The 19257-nt window shown below is 39.9% G+C and overlaps 1 protein-coding gene across 1 annotated transcript; it reads left to right on the top strand.

Annotated features, from left to right (window-relative positions):
* Positions 1-1323: 1323 nt before the first annotated feature.
* On the top strand, positions 1324-15964 carry eEF2 (eukaryotic translation elongation factor 2). Its single transcript, XM_067086242.1, has 9 exons — positions 1324-1752; positions 6654-6868; positions 7308-7501; positions 8019-8155; positions 8482-8678; positions 9196-9331; positions 13643-14295; positions 14530-14629; positions 14965-15964. The coding sequence occupies exons 1-9, from the start codon at positions 1750-1752 to the stop codon at positions 15868-15870; spliced, it is 2541 nt and encodes an 846-aa protein (XP_066942343.1). The 5' UTR covers positions 1324-1749; the 3' UTR covers positions 15871-15964.
* The last annotated feature ends 3293 nt before the right edge of the window (positions 15965-19257 follow it).

The raw sequence follows: 19257 nt of genomic DNA, 5'->3' as shown, positions 1-19257 counted from the left end.
TTTCATTGCTCTTTGTTATTATTTCATAGATCTAAACGACCGTGGAATTACTATTAATAAATATTCACAATCATATTTCTTTTTCGTTACAGTGAAATTGTTTCAAACCACATACTATTCCGCATAATTATCACCTCAAGTGACTGTCCTGTGATTAACTGTATCTAATTACACAATCCTGCTTATTTCGTGGGAAAAAACTGAGTCCTTACAAACTCCTGAAATGGAATCATAAACAAAAATTAAACACGGCTTCTCTGGAAGGATTTAATCACGCCATAGGCGAAGTTAGTCTATTTTTATCGCTAACTATGGAGAAAGCAGAATGATAATGATTGCGCAATGTTGTGAATGTTACAACCGCAGGTCTTGGACTTTTAAACATAAAAATAGAATATTAAAAACATTTACCATACTAAAATGTTAGACTCGCATTAAAACGTTTACATCAAAATAGGACAAAATTATGAATTGCTATATTTCATTCTTGCAAAACAAAGACAAAATTTCCTTTATGAACCTACTTATAACGTCCACATTATACTTTTATATTTTTGTGTTAATTGGTCATTTCGGATTAAGTGCAAGATAGCTCATCCAAAAAGATATACGTCACTTGGAGTTGCTTGTAGGGGTACGAATATGTTCCCTTGAGCGGAGGGCAATGCCATTGGCCTAAAAGTAGGACATGTTCTATGCTTTCCCATGCAATCGCTCATTCCTGAATTTCTAAACAAAAATGCATATGCGTTGTATCTCCAAGTAACTTATCCTGATGTAAGTGATTTCATTTTTTCTTCATTATCCAATTCAATAATTCTAAACAGAAGATGACATATGACACTTCCATGTGGAAAGGGTGTGAAACCAATCCCCACAACAAAAAACACGCACGTAAATTGTTAGGTTGGTCATTGCAATATGGCTGCTAGTCATTTTGTAAAATTGTGAAATTTAGGGTGAATTTTTACGATTAAAACATTAATTTATATTCTATAAAACATAATATAGTTTAATGGTTGTCATTATAAACTGTATTATTGTGATATAGGATTAAGAGAGGCGTGGGATTTCTAAAATTGAGTTCTCTATCATGGTTTTATTTTATGATCTATGACTTCTGGGAAATGAGATATTACTAATATTGGCAGTGGCGAATAAAATATTCACATACCTACATACTCTTTCGTATAATTAGTCTTTAATTTTTATTAAGAAACACTTGTAGGAAGAAAAATATTATACAAACTAATCTATACTTCAAAAAAGTTATTCGACCATCTTTCTTCTTCTTTGTTGTTGCATGTTATATTGGATGCTGGTAGTTACCCCATATTGATGTAAATTAAAGAAAGCTGTTATCGTGAATTCAACTTAAAGAAAACTATAAATATAGAACTGTCCTTCAATCACCGAGTTCAAGTTACTTCACATAGCGAAAGGTTACGCAATCACTTGTGGAAAAGTATCTGTATAATTTTCTCTATTCAGAAAAGAGCCATTAATATGTTATATGCCATGAAATATGTGGACCTGCAAGGCTTTGGCCATCATGTCAAGAAAATGAAAAATAAAGACGTAAAACGGCCTGTAAGTGAAATGTGACAGAACTTCCACGAGGCCATCTAGCGGCGACTGAGAATCGTGTGACGTCACCCTCCTTCTGCTCTAGTCGGTCCTTTACGGCGTTTCCAACATACGCCTTGCATTGTTCTGTTTCTCTGTGAACTTTACCAACAAACATCCAAGATGGTAAGCATAATTCGTGACTTTAAACTGCATCTACAGAAAGAGTATTTACTGGAGATCATGTTGGTGTATGGTGTGTGTTATTTGGATGGGTGATAAATACTGAAAATATTGGAAATCTGTGCACATCTTTGTCGGGTCTAGTCTTGTTATTGACCAGCGCCCAATGGTATATAAAGACACTTTACTCGAATGGAAGAATTTGTTAATTCGATGAAAATTGAATGGTTGGTTGCGAATGAAATTAAACCAAGAGTTTACCAGTGTGGTTTTTGTAAATTGGAATAATGATAATTGTCTCGTTCTACGAAAGTTCGCTTGCGAAACCGAACAATGACAAGTCGAAAACGAGAAAATGTGGAAAAAGGAAAGGATTTTAGGCTCTTTGATAATTATAAATCCTGATATCGCTCACGTATGTAAATTGGGAAATTATATTTTTCTAATTATATTAGAAATTTGGCTGGCCCAGTTCATAGACGTATGTTTCACTTGACGTAGGCGGCGGTCCCATAATATCCTGTCAGTACGTGGAATGGCGACTGGTTATCGACTTTCGAAGGCCCTTATCCTGGACCTGAATGGAAATGAAACTTTAACCCTTGACCGCTGTCACGTAGAAAGGGTCACTTACGGGTTACCTGTCGAAATTTCTGGGAGTTGGCCCGATTCCAACCCGTATGCTCACGAATAGGGTATGGGGAAAAGGTCATCGCCCTGGAAATTTTAGCCTGCGAAAATTTAAAGGTTAATTTAAAATAACGATTAGAAAGCTACGCGAATATTTTCCGTTGATAATAGGTTACTTGAGAGGTGTCTTTTAAGATTGTATGGTAAGGTAGGGCTATCCAATTTTGGGTTTAGAATGTTCCATCTGCTTTACGATTTTGCCTGGAAAATTTTGCTTTCTTTCGATTTCTTTCTCATTTCGCGAAAATATCTTTGGAAGGTCTAAGTATATTATGCCTATTGCCCCACATATCGAAGGGGTTTTCTACAGAAACAGCCAGGGCTAATGGTTATCCAGAGTTAAAATTGTAGTTTTAAATATTTCATTTTTGCTGTTATTGGTTGACATATTACAAAGACTTATGGGTGGGAATTTTCATATGAACATATGGTTGGACTGGTGAAGCTTCAAGCCTTTGTGGAGCAAATGCAGAGTAAGGGGTCAGGGCTAATGTAGGCCTGGTAGGCATTTCAGAGAGAATATAACCTAACCAGACTGCCTTTCATCTAACCTAACTTAAAATGGCGTTCCCTAACCATGGCGGAGGCCCTCGCCCCTCCTGAACCCATCAAGTTGTGGTTCCCTTGCATTCTGCCCCACAATGTTAGTAGCCCATATTATAATCCAAAATTGGTAGAACTATAGGGTAGCTCTGCGTCGCTGACGACACTATAGCTGGACTTTTTTTTATAGTTTTTTGGTTGCTAGTTATGAATTTACCTTTAATTTATGGCGCTCGAGTCTAATTAACCTGTAATTAACCCCCGAAGTCCATCCAACAATGGGTTTCCATACATGATCTTCATAAGACAAAGCACGGGTATGTCTGTTTGGAACGGTTCATATCCTGTCCGGCAAGTGCAATAACTTGTTAATGTATGGATAACCCTCCCCAGGCCAGTACTAAACACGGCGAAGGAACATTCCATTTGGCCGACAACAAACAAAAACACTGCCAGTATCAGAACCCTAAAAGTGTAGAAAAACCAGTTGAAAAGGGTAAAAACAGGCACGGAGCTAATATATAGAATTACCCCAAATTTCTTACCATACAAACCCATCAAAAAAGAATTGTGCTCCTTACTTTGCCAAGTCGTTAAAAAGTAAATCTGGTTCCAAACTTTTTTTGGTGGCTTCTGTTAAAACGTGGGTTGGTGCAGTAGAAAAAGAGCGTTTACCAGACCACTGAGCTGATTAACAGCTCTCCTAGTTGCTCTGTTCAGTGTATTACAGTTCTGACTTCATTTTCATGCTGATTGGAAAAGTGCCCCAGTAGTCCCAGATGGTAAAGGAGTTGAGGGAATTCATGGTTGTTTAGCAGGGAAAGTTGTCTTTATTTTATTAAATTTGTTGCAATCAGTGTCAGGGCCAGATGATTTTATGGCACGTCCCAACTTTGTGGCAGTTAGAAAGCAGAACGAATTTTTTGGGATCAGAGTTTCTGCATATCAATCACTTTTCCCTGATTAGGTCAGATGAAAAATCCTGTAGGCCAAGGGCGTGACATAGGTTGACCCAGCCATTCTATTGATCTATTTGTTGGGTGTTCATTCAGTCATCATACTGGAATTGGGAACAGTTGTAAAGGTAGCCTCTGTTCATTAGAATTGGGACTAAGGAAAATGAATGAACCATGATAAAGAAAATTAACTTAAGAAAATTATTGCTCTTTGAAAATTATTATCTTTGAATTATTCTTGAATTAACAAATGACTTTTGGATAGATTAAAACATGCTTAATAACTTGTGCTAAACTTTCTATGAGACTATCAAAATGGCTTGAAATGTTTCTTCCTTGGGGGTAAGAGGAGGAAAGCTAAGAGTGAATACTTTGCAGTCTCTCCACACCTACCACATGTTCTGTACACTGCTTTCTTGGTCCAGGTCTGGGTTATCCCCAGGAATGAAGTTCTAGTTGGATTTGAGGTGCATGATGGGCCTTTCTTAGATGCGACCTTTGCCCATGCTTGTCTTGTCATTCCCTGACCTTACAATATAATTGCTCTGGGGATAACTTCATTGATCAAGCACCTTTGGGAGATACAGTCTGTCTTTCCCTTGGTATTCTGGGGAACCTGTCTTTCACAGCATTCCTTAAATCCTTGGCTAAGTTGGAGGTCACATCAGCTGTTGCTGCACCTGCTTACGAGCTCAATGCTGTTGCCCCTCCCTTGAAAGGGCCCAGTGGCATCAGTCGTGGTTGCTACTCTAATGACCTTGTCAGGAGAGTATGACATAGAATAAGGGATAAAGTGAAGAAGCTGAAGTGCTTTTTACTTTCTCCTATTACAACCCTTCTTCCTGGTTTTCTGCCTCCTCACCCTCTTGTGGGAAGTAGTACAGTAAACCCCCTGTATTCGAGATCTTATGGTTCGCGGACTCGTGCATTCGCGGGTTTCTCTGTGGAACATATCTAGCCATTTTTCGCTGAAAATTCGCCCATTCTCAGTATTTTTCACTGAAATATTCACTAATTACTGTAATTTCATATAATTTTCATGAATAAATGCACTTTTTGTGATAAAACTATTAAAATACTCAGGTTTAAACATTTTTACAGGGTTTTTCTTGGTTTAAGATATCAAAATGGGCAGTTCTAAGTGTTTTTAGAGGGGTTTTAAGCATTCGCGGATTTGACCTATTCGCAGGGGTGTGTGGGACGCATCCCCCGCGAATAGGGGGGTTCACTCCAGTTGTATTTGTCCAGGAAGCTTTATGTGACAGCCTTTCACCTATTGGTGGCAACAAGAAGTTTTTGTTACACCTATTGTAGGTAGCCCATTTGCACGTATTCTAGGGAGCTGACACAGCCTAAGCTTTATGGGTACCCAGCTTCCCTGTGACACACCTGTGCTTCCTCCGAGGCAAGCAGGATATAGTCAGTGCTCTTGGTCCATGCATGTGCTACCTGTGGTTCACATTTGATAGGTTGTCATTATAAGATTCCTTGGTCATTTTGTGGTTTACCTCAAGACTTGCCCCCTTTCTCTCTCTCTCTCTCCTCTCTTAGTCATGTAGGACAACTCCAGTCTCTCTCTCTCTCTCTCTCTCTCTCTCTCTCTCTCTCTCTCTCTCTCTCTCTCTCTCTCTCTCTCTCTCTCTCTTTGGCATAATTTACTTCTGGATATTGGAAGTGTTTGAGACACTTTGGGTTCTGGTTTGTTCTAGGCTAGTGCAGTTGAATGTTAATGTTCGTCATAGTTTCTTTTCAAATTTTACCAATCGTGTAAGTTAGATTGTAGACCACAATTTTGAACTGTTACAAGTTTGGTTACCTGCAATCAAAGTCCTTAGGATTGTGGCCCATGATTTTGGGTAGTTGAGATATACCATATGCTGTTTTGGGTGTTGTAACTGTAGGCCTGATTATTAGTTTCCACAGCCCAAGAGTGTTCTCTGGGTCAGACTGTTGTGTGTGCCACTCTTTTGGGAGTGAATACAACTCTTTGTTTTTGGAGGGGGTAGAAACTGAAGAGGTTACTCTGTTCAGAGCCATTTCAGCAGTTAGGTCCTTGGAAGTATCAGTGTTGCCTTTTTGTTGAGGTGGGAAGGCTAATGTTCAAACTTAGCCATGCTTGTGTGTTGGATCAGGGTAAATGTCTGATCTGCTGAGCAGAGTATTTCTTGTGATCCAGTAATAGAGCAAATTACATCTCTTTCTATGTTTCGGTGTCACCGCACCATCCATTTAAAGTATATTGTTACTGATTCGAGATTTACTGAGATGAACGGGATCACTACTGTCCAGAAAAGGCTTTTCACCATTTCCAAATTGTAGGGCAGGTTTCTTACGGCTTATTTCCATATAGTAAGCATCACTTACTAAACAAAACTTACTTTCTTTTGAAGAGTATGCTTATTTCCCTTCAGTTATATATTCCAATCTCTCCTGCATGTCATTTGTACTTAAGCTTTTTATCCTGATTAGCAATAAAGTATCCAGCCTATGGCTTTTGAATACCTGTTAAAGAAATCTGTATGTGACTGTAACCTGTAGATGTTTAAATATGTTATGCTGGAATTACTAGGTAAAATGCTGTCATTAATAGACTCGACAATATGTGCCAGTTATACCGTTTGAGATTATAGTAGTGTTAAGTGCTGTATTGTGGTTTGTTACCTTGTAATAAATATGTTCTTGGGTCTAGCCTAATCATACTTTGTAATTTTTCAGGTGAACTTCACAGTCGAGGAGATCCGTTCATTGATGGACAAAAAACGGAACATCCGTAATATGTCCGTAATTGCCCACGTAGATCACGGGAAATCAACTCTTACCGACTCGCTCGTATCCAAAGCTGGTATTATAGCATCTTCGAGAGCTGGAGAAACGCGGTTTACAGACACGCGAAAAGATGAACAAGAGCGTTGCATTACTATCAAATCAACGTGAGTATTGACAAAGTTTGGCTAATCCAGTACATTCTAAATGTTTTATTACAGTACAATAATGGGGTGGTTTATATCCCATTTAATAATCTGTGTTTGGTCTCTTGATATTTTTGCTTGTTTTGAGATGGGTGATATAACTTTAGTCTGTGGGCGAAGTAATGTTTGTAGGCCCTGTCTTTTGAAGTCGTATACTAAAAATCATTACATGTTATAGTACTTATTGTACTTATATATTGTGTACCAGTGTTATGCAATTTGAGTAGCTTATATCTAAACTTCTGCGACGAAATTGTACTAGTGCATTTTTCCTTTAAGATTATAACAAATTGGTACTTGGATCACGTTGCAAGGTTTTCTAGTGAATGTTTATTTTTCATGTTCAGCTTTTTATTTTTTGTATTCAATTTTTTTTTTTTTTTTTTTTTTTTTTCTACAGTGCCATCTCCATGTACTTCAAGCTCAGTGATGAGAATGTGGCCTTGATTAACAGCAAAGATCAGAAGGAAGAGGGAGAAACTGGCTTTTTGATCAATCTTATTGATTCACCTGGCCACGTTGATTTCTCTTCAGAAGTCACAGCAGCCTTGCGTGTAACTGATGGAGCTCTTGTTGTGGTCGATTGCGTTTCTGGTTAGTATTTTATTTCATTAGTGGAATGTGTTTGGAAATGGATAAAGCCTGACTGATATGTCTTCAATATGCCCAACTTTGAAATGCCATTTATATGCTAGTAAGGATCCCCTCTTACATTGGTTTTGCAAGTATCCTCAGGTTAGTAAGGCATGCATCCCTAACATTGTGGAAATGTTCAAGGACTGCACAGAAGTTTCCTTTAGTATTGTAAACCAGTTTGAAATTGGCAGCTCTATAAGAGTTAAGTTTGACAAGCACAGATGCAAGTAGGTTAGTCTTGACAACCCATTGGTTCTGTAATATTGAGATCATCTCAATTTTTTTAAATCAACCATATTAGGAAGGGGTTGTGTATTTAAAAAATTGCTGCACAAGTTTACAAGTATTTAAAATTAGACGTTATCTTCAACGGGCAGGATATCTGATGTATGTAAGATTAGAATGTTGTAAGTGTTTTGTACTAATTTGAGAATGTTAAACCTGATGTAACTTATAGAATCTTGAATTTTTACAGGTGTATGCGTACAGACTGAAACTGTATTGCGTCAGGCCATTGCTGAAAGAATTAAGCCAGTTCTTTTCATGAACAAGATGGATCGAGCTTTGTTGGAATTGCAGTTGGAGCAAGAGGAGCTTTACCAAACATTCCAGGTTGGTATGAAGTAATACTGTATTTTTTTTTTAGTTAAATGTGATATAAATGCATTGATTGATATAATGGGCAGATAAGCCTAATATTCATGCACCTAATTAAATCATTTTGTTTCTAAATACTGTAAAGGCTTTGGTGTTTATCATTGTGGGTCTTTGTAGTTACAAGTCGGTCATCTTGTGAGAGAAGTTGCCAGTCTTGAGTATTGCCAATTTTTGGTTTGGGGCCTTTTTCTAGGTTTATGTATTGTCAGCTTAGTATTTATATTTGCAAATTTTTATGTAGTTTAATGATGGATTTGACTGTAAAAGGTTTTATTTTGCAGAGGATTGTTGAAAATGTTAACGTTATTATTGCTACCTACAATGACGATACTGGACCCATGGGAGAAATGCGTGTCGACCCTAGCAAGGGATCAGTTGGCTTTGGCTCTGGTCTTCATGGTTGGGCTTTCTCTGTGAAGGAGTTTGCAGATATTTATGCCTCCCTTTTCAAAGTTCCTGCTTCCAAGTTGATGAATAAGTAAGTATTTTCCTAATTTATTTTTGTAGTGGGTTGATAAAGAAAAACATAGTGAGGCAAATGGTCTCTTAAAACACTTGCATTAATCAATCTCTGAAGAGTTAGAAAGCATTGCAGTGCTGTGTAAAATGTATATGTAGGACTCATGTTTTTATAGTTAAGTTGAGGAAAGGGTTATTTTTTCTTTGCCACCACTTCACTTTTCTGATCTAATCCATGTCAATGTAGACTCCAGAGGGTCAAATTCCTTTGGTTTTTTTTTTTTTTTTTTTTCTCCTGTGGTAATGTAGATTTTCTTGTTTTGACAGCTGCAACAACAGTGTACACTGACCGTTTGCCCTCACCTAATTTAAAAAAAAAAAATCATCTTCACTCCATTGGTTTCTTCATATTACTACCCACCTTGAGTTATTTTATTTGTTCTAATACAGTAATTGATGTACACATTTAGTTATGTAGGTAATTTTTGGGGTGGGGAGTGTGTGGAAACATTTAAATATTTACCTCTTGATTTCAGGATGTGGGGAGAGAACTTCTTCAACAAGAAGACCAAGAAGTGGTCAACCACCAAGAGCTCTGACAATGAGCGTGCCTTCAACACCTACATCTTGGACCCCATCTTCAAGCTCTTTGATGCTATCATGAATTTCAAGGTTGGTGGTGCATGATGGTCTAAATTATAGCAGAGTAACCTTTTAGTTTTTTTATTTTTTGAAAAATTTTTGTAGCCTGTCCTCGACCCAAGGTCTTTTGAGTATTTTAATTCTCTGGTCCTGTCATCTGCCCCAGTAATCCTTTTATTTTATGTAGAACCTTCAAATTACAAATACAGTACTGGAGTAATTGCATTGTACATAATCACTCGCCTGACCTTTAAATAGTGTTCGTTTTTATTCTTCCTTATGTCATTGCTAGAGATCACTTGGGCAGTATATAAGTACGTTAGTACATACGATAACTAATTTGTAGTGGATTGAGGATATGGAATCCTCCCAGCCCAACTTTTAGAAAGTATTTCATTCTATATTAGTGTTGAGAAAAACTTCATCCAGGTTTTCATATGTGATTGTCAAGGTAATTGTAACTGAAGGCCTTTGCTCATGATGAGCAGAATCTTAAATTTCAACACTTGACAAGGAGATCACCTGTGATGATCTGCCTTTCTTTCTTGGGCCTCCCACAAATGTCCACTCATCTCCAACTTCCCCTAGTACGTATTCAAGTAGACTAAGGTATTCCAACTCTGCTGGGGCAGAGGTATGAGATGATAGAGTGGGCGCCTCTCCCTATTCATTGCCACCTGTTGGGGGGGGGGATGCCTGGCGAGCCATTGGGCTATGTGGCAGAGGTACGGGGTGGAGCCAGGGCTAGTAGATGTCCTTTGGGTAGATTATCTACTCCCATTGGACTTCACTCTTTTAGATTGCCCGCTCCTGCACCTCTCAAAACATCATATCTGGGATCGTGAAGAGATGATAGAAAAGGGACCAGTAGAGCAAGTAGAAGTTCCTTATGATGACTATAGACTTGAAGGACATGTACTTCCAAATCTGAATCCATCTTTCCTCCTGGAAGTTTCTTCGCTTCAGTTTTGGGGGGGTAAAGGTGTTTCAGTTCAAGGTGCCTTGTGTCAGTCTGACATCATCTCCACAGGTGTTCACAAGAGTGTTCACTTTGATGTCGACATGGGGTCATTCTCAGGAGATCAGACTTCTGAGGTACCTCGACGACTGGCTGGTCTTAGCGGGTTCCAGGCAAAAGTTGATTCAGGACAGGGATCGACTGCTTAAGTTTTCCCACAGCTTAGGCATTGTGGTAAATTTTGAAAAGTCCAATCTAATCCCCAGTCAGAGGATTCTGTACTTGGGAATGGCGATCGACTCGGCAGCGTCGAATGTTTTCCCATCAGAGCAGAGGATCAACAAGTTTGGTACAGTAGCTCTTGCCTTTCTGTCAGAACAAACACAATCAGCAAAACGGTGGCAGGTTGTTCTGGGCCTGTTGACCTCGCTGGAGAAACTGGTTCTTCACAGCTGTCTACATCTATAGTTGTTACAATGGAGACTGAAGGAATTTTGGTCTCCAGCAAGAGATTCCCCTCATATGCAAGTCCCATTGTCACCAGAAGTGAGATGGGACCTCCTGTGGTGGTTGGATGACAGCAGTTTGACAGTGGGGATACTGCTTCATTCAGCCCCTCCGGAACTTCTCCTGTTCTCAGACACTTCTTCTGAAGGTTGTGGGCCCATCTAGAGGACCTCTTGACCTTCGAAGAGTGGAGTCAGCAGGACAGCAGACTGCACATCAATGTGCTGGAGTTGAAGGCAGCATTCTTAGCACTTCAGCAGTTTCAGGAGATGGTGGTGGCCATTCCATTGCCTTGGTGTCAGACAACACAACAGCAGTAGCTTATGTGAACAAAAGGGGGCCCTAGTGTCTGTCCAACTTCACCTAATAACTGGTTAGTTGCATCAGTGGGCCCTAGACAACTTGGTGGATCATATGGCCAGGTTTATTCCAGGCAAAAGGAATGCAGTGGCCAACAGACTGAGTCGGCAGAGACAGATTCTGGAAACAGAATGGTCTCTGCATCGGAGATTGCGGACAGGCTGTTTCACATGTGGGGGAGGCCAATGATAGATCTCTTTGCTACAAGATTCAACAGGAAGCTAGAGGTCCCAGACACGTTTGCAGTGGCGGAGGACGCCCTTCAACTTCCATGGGACAACCTGGACGTGTATGCCTTCATCCATTTGCCTGATTCGTCATGTCCTGAACAGTGATGAGGTCCCAGAACCTCAAGATATGACTGATAGCTCCTTCATGGTGTCAGGCAGAATGGTTTCCGGATCCGCTTTCTCTGCTGTCAGAGGTTCCGAGAGAATGAGAGACTCCCCAGCACAATCTGCTTGGTCAACCTCATGTGGAGAGGTATCATCAGTCAGTAGAATCCCTATCTCTTGACGGGTGGAGACCATCAAGTATCTCCTGCGAGTGAGAAGTTTCTTGAAGAACAGCGTCTCGGAAGTCAGATTATCTTGGGAAGTCCTCAATGTCTGTGTACCAGGGAAAGTGGTCTGTCTAACTGTGATTGGTGTCCTCTCCACTCTGAACCTCTATTCAACAGATAGCCGATTTCCTAGTCTTTCTAAGAACAGAAAAACTTTCTGTCTGCCATAGAGGGCTACAGAGCTGCTTTAGCTCTGTGTATGACGGACGTGGCTATAGCTACATCTTGGGAGATATCTGTGGTGATTAAGAGCTTTGAGTAGTCCTGTTCCCAAGAGAGCTTTAGTCTCCTAGTTGGGATTTGACTCTTATGACGACTAACCTTATTCGAGCCGTGCTATGAATCGTTACAGCAGGCTTCCAATAGACATTTGATTGCGAAAGCAGGTTTTTTTTTTTTTTTTTTTAGCATCATCAAAAAGGATAGTTAAGTTGCAGGAGGTCATTAGTTTTTTAATTTTTCCTGGAATTTGTTGCTAAGACTCAAAATTCCTCTATTCATGATGACAGATTCATCTCCTTTTCCATAATTCTTTGGGAGACTTTGTTGACAATGACCCTGACGAAATGTTGGTGTGTCCTGTCAGAACGCTGCTTGCATATCTAAAAAGGACTCAACATCTCAGGCCAGGATGTTGAAGCCATTTTGTTAGCACAGGCCGAGTCAGTAAAGAAATGTCCAGGAATAGTCTCGTTCTGGCTGCAAGAAACTGTCATGAATGCATATTCATCATCAGCAGTTGCTTCAGCCAATAGCGTGCATGCAAGAGCTCATGACGTTAGAGGGGCTGAGATCCTCTTTAGCATTCAAAAAGAGTTTATCTGTTCATAGAATTTTGAGTGCTGGTTCATGGCATTGCCAGACCACTTTCACTTCTACCTGAAGGATATTTCCCTTAGGTCCTTGGACACTTTTTCATTGGGTCTGGTGGTGGCTACTCTAAGTTGTGTAGCTCATCCAGTGCCCTTGGTGGGACAGTTTGTATCTAGCCTAAGATGATGGTATGTAAGTGAAATGAATGAGATGACTGGTCTCTCTTCTTTTCTCCTTTCTGTCTCGTATGGTCAGTAAGAAGTTTGTTCCCTCATGACCTGGAATGGGCATGATACAGGCAAGTGCAGTGGCCATGCTGTTAGTAATCATCATTGAATGAAGTTACCTTTCAGTAGCAGAACATTCCTCTCTTTAGCAAGGAGAGAGAGTGATGACGATAAACCTACATAGGTGGCTACGTTGGTTTGTTATTTGAACAGACATCTCTTCATCTTCTGCTTACGCAGTGAACTTGGGCATTGTATTGAAACCCAGAAGTCTGAACCTAAGTTTGGCACATACCAAAGGTTCAGAGGTGTAGGTCTTCTTTCTTAGATTTCTCTTATACAAGAAGAATGACCAGGGGTGGCAAACCTCCATTTGGTTAGTGATACATACTTCCCACCAAGAGTAAGTCTGTCCTGATGTTAAGACCCCAGGTTTGTTCCATGTGTGAACAAATCACAAACCTGCCTCTAACAACCCCTCTTGGCAGTTTAACCGGGGTTGGAAGAATACTGATACGTCACACATCCCAGCTTGGGTCAGTGTTTGTTCCACCTAACTTTTGATAGCGGTCAGATCCCATCAGTTCATTGCATATACAATTTTATGGAATTCTGTACTGGTTCCAGCTGGTGCTAGAAGCTTTATCCTAATGTTAAGACCGCGGGCTTTTTAGTTATGAAAAATACAAATAATTGTAAATTTTTGAATTTGTACTGTTTGTTATAACTCCTAATATTGCAAAACTATTTGTTTTAGAGAACTGTTAAAGTAAGAGACATCACACTGGGCATTTGTATAATCTTGTTGGAATTGTGTTTAATTTGGTTTCCAATTCTTATTCATTTGAAAACAGACGGAAGTACTTACTACAACAGCATTATATTGGCTAATAACTTTTTTTTTTCTTCAACAGAAAGACGAAACCCAGAAGCTTTTGGACACTTTGAAGATCAAGTTGTCCCCTGAAGATCGTGAAAAGGAAGGAAAACCTCTTTTGAAGGTTGTAATGCGCACATGGCTTCCCGCTGGTGATACTCTCTTCCACATGATTACTATCCACCTTCCATCACCTGTAACTGCTCAGAAGTACAGGGCTGAAATGCTGTACGAGGGTCCCAGTGACGATGCTTGCTGCTCAGGTATTAAGAACTGTGATGCTGAAGCTCCACTCATGATGTACGTGTCCAAGATGGTACCGACAACTGATAAGGGCCGTTTCTACGCCTTTGGACGTGTCTTCTCTGGCAAAGTTGGCTCTGGTCAGAAGGTGCGCATCATGGGACCTAACTATGTGCCAGGAAAGAAGGAAGATTTGTATGAGAAGTCAATCCAGAGATCTATCCTCATGATGGGCCGTTTCATTGAAGCCATCGAAGATGTCCCAGCTGGTAACATCTGTGGTCTTGTCGGTGTTGATCAGTATTTGGTGAAGACTGGTACAATTACCACCAGCAAGGATGCTCATAACATGAAGGTGATGAAGTTCAGTGTATCTCCTGTCGTGAGAGTAGCTGTGGAGCCAAAGAACCCCTCTGACTTGCCCAAGCTCGTTGAAGGTCTGAAGCGGTGAGTATTTCAGCTATTTATACAATTTACCTCAGTACCTCGTACTATAATGGAACAGAAATAATTGTAAATGTAGTCCAGTATGTTATCTGTAGTGTTGGTAAACAGAATTTGTTGCACATTGCATTGGCTCCATCCTCATGTTTCATGATTTAATACTGCTTTGGATGTAGTAATGAATTAATTTGGTATCTTAGTCATTTTGGTGAAACTTAATTATTTTTTTAATTTCAGTCTGTCCAAGTCCGATCCTATGGTACAGTGTATCATTGAAGAATCCGGTGAGCACATTGTTGCTGGTGCCGGTGAACTTCACTTAGAAATCTGTTTGAAGGCAAGTACTCAATATTTTTAAATTGTAGTTGCTGCCTGTAACACCATTAGTTTTTGCATCATCATGCAACTCATGCTATATTTTGTCAGATTTTCCCAAGTATAGTATATGTAATGATAAAGTGATGTGCTAGAGCAAAAAAAAATATAAGTACTCATGGAAAAATGTGCTGTAAAAAGTTATTATGAGGGTTAACTTCCAAGGAAAGTCATGGACAGTAGGTTTAGGTTTTGTGTTCATGAGATAGTGTCACTGATCCTTAATGGTATGGATGAAATGATTTTTTCACATTTGATGTAAACTTCAAAGTGAATGATTGATTTTCAATCTTACAGGATCTGGAAGAAGATCATGCTTGCATTCCATTGAAGAAGACCGACCCCGTGGTATCATACAGGGAAACTGTAAGTGCTGAATCAACTGAGCTCTGTTTGTCCAAGTCTCCCAACAAGCATAACAGGTTGTACATGAAGGCTACTCCTATGCCTGATGGCTTGGCTGATGACATTGAAAATGGCAAAGTCACTCCTCGTGATGACCCCAAGAACAGGAAGACCTTCTTGTGTGAGAACTACAGCTTCGATGCCACTGATGCAATGAAGATTTGGACCTTTGGACCTGAGTCTACTGGAGCAAATCTGATGGTTGATGTCACCAAGGGTGTTCAGTACCTCAATGAAATTAAGGACTCCTGTGTTGCTGGCTTCCAATGGGCTACCAAGGAAGGTGTCCTGTGTGACGAGAACATGCGTGCTGTACGATTCAATCTTCATGACGTGACCTTGCACGCTGATGCTATCCATCGTGGTGGTGGTCAGATCATTCCTACCACCCGTCGTGTTTTATATGCCTGTGTCCTTACAGCCGAGCCACGCCTCCAGGAACCAGTGTACCTCTGTGAAATCCAATGTCCTGAAGCTGCTGTGGGTGGTATCTATGGTGTACTCAACAGGCGCAGAGGTGTCGTTTTTGAAGAAATGCAGGTTGCTGGTACCCCTATGTTTGTTGTTAAAGCTCATCTTCCTGTAAATGAATCCTTTGGTTTCACTGCTGACTTGCGTTCTAACACTGGTGGACAGGCCTTCCCACAGTGTGTATTCGATCACTGGCAAGAGATGCCTGGAAATCCTTTGGATGCCAATCCCAATAGCAAACCTTACAATATTGTTATGGAAACCAGAAAGAGGAAGGGTCTTAAAGAAGGCTTACCTGATCTTTCCAATTATCTTGACAAACTGTAATCACCTAATACAACATAACGGATATTTTAATTTTAAGGTTTTATTTACCATAGTGCTATGAGGAAGATGTGATTACAATAAAAATAAGAGGGTATATTTGTTTGTTTACTCCATTACTGAGATCTGGGAAGTTGGTAGCAATGAATTTGAGATGAATAGGAAGTAGAAGCATGAGAGATGTTAGCAAAAAGAAAAAAATTGAAGTCATTAAACTGGTGTGTGCGGGGATGGGGTTTATCTAACCTGGTTTAAGTTATAGAAGTGAATGTGAACAGCTAATAGCATTCATAGTATACTCAGCTATGCATGTATAATGTATTGTAAAACATTGTATGTGTATTATACACTTGAATCGTTACTGTTTTAAGATTCACAGGCCTATGTAAAGGAAAGGCTTTGTAAGTGTAGGTATGTATGCTATGAAAAAATACAAATTAGAATGGACTTATTGGTACTGTCCATCTTCAGTTAGTGCTTTGTGTTTCTAGCTTGTGGCTTCATAAATAACTAGTGTGATTAATTTAGTGTGAATCTTTGTTCCTAGTGTGTGTTTGTTTTTTGTGTGGGGTTCTCTTGCCATTGTGGTTGTGTGATTTTGATGGGTGTAATGCCTGAGAAATTTAATCACTACAGATGAGACAAACGCTTAGCTGCAACCCCTTTCATTCCTTTTACTTTACCTCCATTCTTATTTTCTTCCATGTTGCTATCCACCCTCTCCTGACAATTGTTTCATAGTGTAACCGAAAGACTTTCCTCCTGTTACACCTTTCAAAACATTCTTTATCAGTTTCCCTTTCAGCAGTGAATGACTTCATAGGTCCCAGGGTTCAGCCTTTGGCTTAAGTTCTAGTCTCTCAAACCCCATTTATGTTAGCATCTGTCACTGCTCTTGCTTATTGTTCAGTATACACAGACCAAGGGTGAATTGAGCGCTTTTGGGGAGGATGTTGCCAGTCTTCCAAAAGTTATACACCTCTAATTTCTCCTTTTGTAGCAGCTCCTACCGCTATCCCTCCATTAGTGTCTGTCTCCCCATCCCCACTCAGCAGCTTTAGAGGAACAACCTGTTGGGGAGGACAAGTGGAATGTTAAATGCACTTAGGAGTTATGGATTCCTGTGCCTTTCTTTGTACTTGTTCTGCTCAAGCATATGATAACCCACTTTGTCCATCTGCAACAAAGATGGTAGTCTGAAGACCTAGCGACATTCCAGGGAAGCTGCTTTGGTTAACTTCACTATTGGTGATGGCTAAGCCCTTAAACCTGGCAACAGCTTCGCAAGAGCTCATTGGCATTTTATTTGCTTGGCCCCTTAGAAGGAACTATGGAAGAGAGATACTATGCCCTTTTGAAGCCTAACTTCTGTTCCAAGTCCTTTAGGGATGTCTGTTTTTTCAGTTGTCAAGAAGTGCAGATACTGGTCTCATAAGGAAAGAAGAGTGAAGAATCATGCGATCTTTGTTGTTGTCTGTATGATCATAACTTGTCTTTTTCCTCCTGTAACCCATATAAGGTGTTGCTGTTGTCCCTTTTTTAAAGGAAACAGTCATCAAAGGCGAGAACTGGTGTTTTTGAGAGTGCGATGCAAGTAGGAAGGCTTCAGAAAGATCGGTGTCAGTTTTGTCATCCTTACAGAGACCTAACCTGAATGCTTGACTTCTTGGAGGCACTCTTCCCAGGACTGGTTCTGTAACATTCCTCTGGGTTTATTACAACAGGTTCTGGTTATTTTGACAACTGCTCTCAGCCATGAGGCATTGTCGGAGCCCCGTGTGTAGCAGGGACCAATGTGCAGAGTGGGTGAGGACAGAGCCCTCTCCATGTCCACAGCATGATGTTATTTCAGTGCTCAATGATTGTGCTGCACTTGCTCACTGTCTAATGTTACACCGACCTGCAGACCCCCAGGCATGGAATGGCCTAGGTCTGATGGTGAGAACTTCAGCTTGCTGTGCTGAAGTGTTCTGCCTGGCTGGTTCTACTTGCTCAACAGAGCACAAAGGCTGTGGGAGTCACCTGCATTTATGACGCTCCCCTTTGATTGGTACCAGTTGCCTCTCCTGCAACTTGTGCATTACAAAAACCAAAGATTTTCTTAAAATTGTCAGTCTTTTGCTGGCCTTAGGGCAACTGCAGAAATGCCATTTCTATAGCAATCCTGTGCCCATACAAAAGTACCTTACAATCCTCTTGCTTTGGCGACTGGCAAGGAACCACAGCGTCCGAATAAACTGCATGTAGCATATACACTTAAATTTTCTCTTGTCTTCAGTCTCAAATAAGCACATTCAAAAATATTAAAAGCACTACAGCATCCAAATAAACTCCATGTACTTTATTCATTTCAATCCTTTCTTGTAGCCTCCTGTCTCAAATGAACAATATAAAAAATATATAATGGAAGCACTAAGTAAAGCATGAGTCTGTTGAAACATGGCATACTTCACCATCTGACAGTTTGGTATGATTCTACTAAACTTAGCTGCTTAAAATTTACTTAAGATTGTGAAAAATTTTTAAAATGTCTTTACACAGTGTTAGTTGGCATCATAATTATATTCAAAATAATGTTAACAGAATACCTCTAACACCTGATTATGGAAACAGCGTTGTTGAAGTTAAACTATAATTATGGTTAATGGTCAAAAGTTTTTCTTTGACTTTCCAGTGCCCATAATTGAGTACATGTGCAAATCTAAACGTATGGCCCTGGTTTACAAAGCATGCTGTTTCATATGACAGACAAGTTGGTATTGCCATGGATTTGCACTGACTATAACTTGATCAGTACTGTGGTGACAGGTGGTTACTAGAAATTAATATAAAGCAGACAAACTAATGAGCAGTGATCACAAGGGAGAACCATTGCTTAACTCTAATTAAAACTTAGCTTCAGTACCAGAAGTTAAGCAATTTTGCTTTGCCACAAATCATTAGCAGATTCCCAAAATATGGGGTCGAAATACTCCTCTCAAAAGATACAAGGGCCTGCATCTCAGAATGAAGCCTAATTCTTATGATGATTGGTTTTACTGCACTTCTTGTTCTGTTATTCATCATAGTCATGGTTCTTACTGTCCTAGGTACAAGCAAGAAGTGAACAAAATTCTGACCACATAGGTTAAAGGGTATTGCTTGGTAAGGCCTTGACCCATAATTTTGTCCTAAGTCCCCAAGTCTGCTTGTAATTGTGACTGAGTTTTACCTTAGCAAACTTTGTAGTTTTATATCAATTGCCTTATTTGCATTCCAGTGTGTGGTACATTAAAATATATTAGCATTTTTCTTGTTCTTGCAACTTCTATTCAGACTGGTTTATTCCTTGCTCCTTCTTACATCCATTTTGCCACAGATATTCATACTCTTCCTCTTCCTTGGCTCTCT

Source organism: Macrobrachium rosenbergii, chromosome 42, assembly GCF_040412425.1.
Source record: "Macrobrachium rosenbergii isolate ZJJX-2024 chromosome 42, ASM4041242v1, whole genome shotgun sequence".
In the NCBI taxonomy this organism is placed as follows: Eukaryota; Metazoa; Arthropoda; class Malacostraca; order Decapoda; family Palaemonidae; genus Macrobrachium; species Macrobrachium rosenbergii.
Note: the sequence above shows the minus strand (reverse complement) of the source record. Positions and strands in the feature narration are given on the sequence as shown.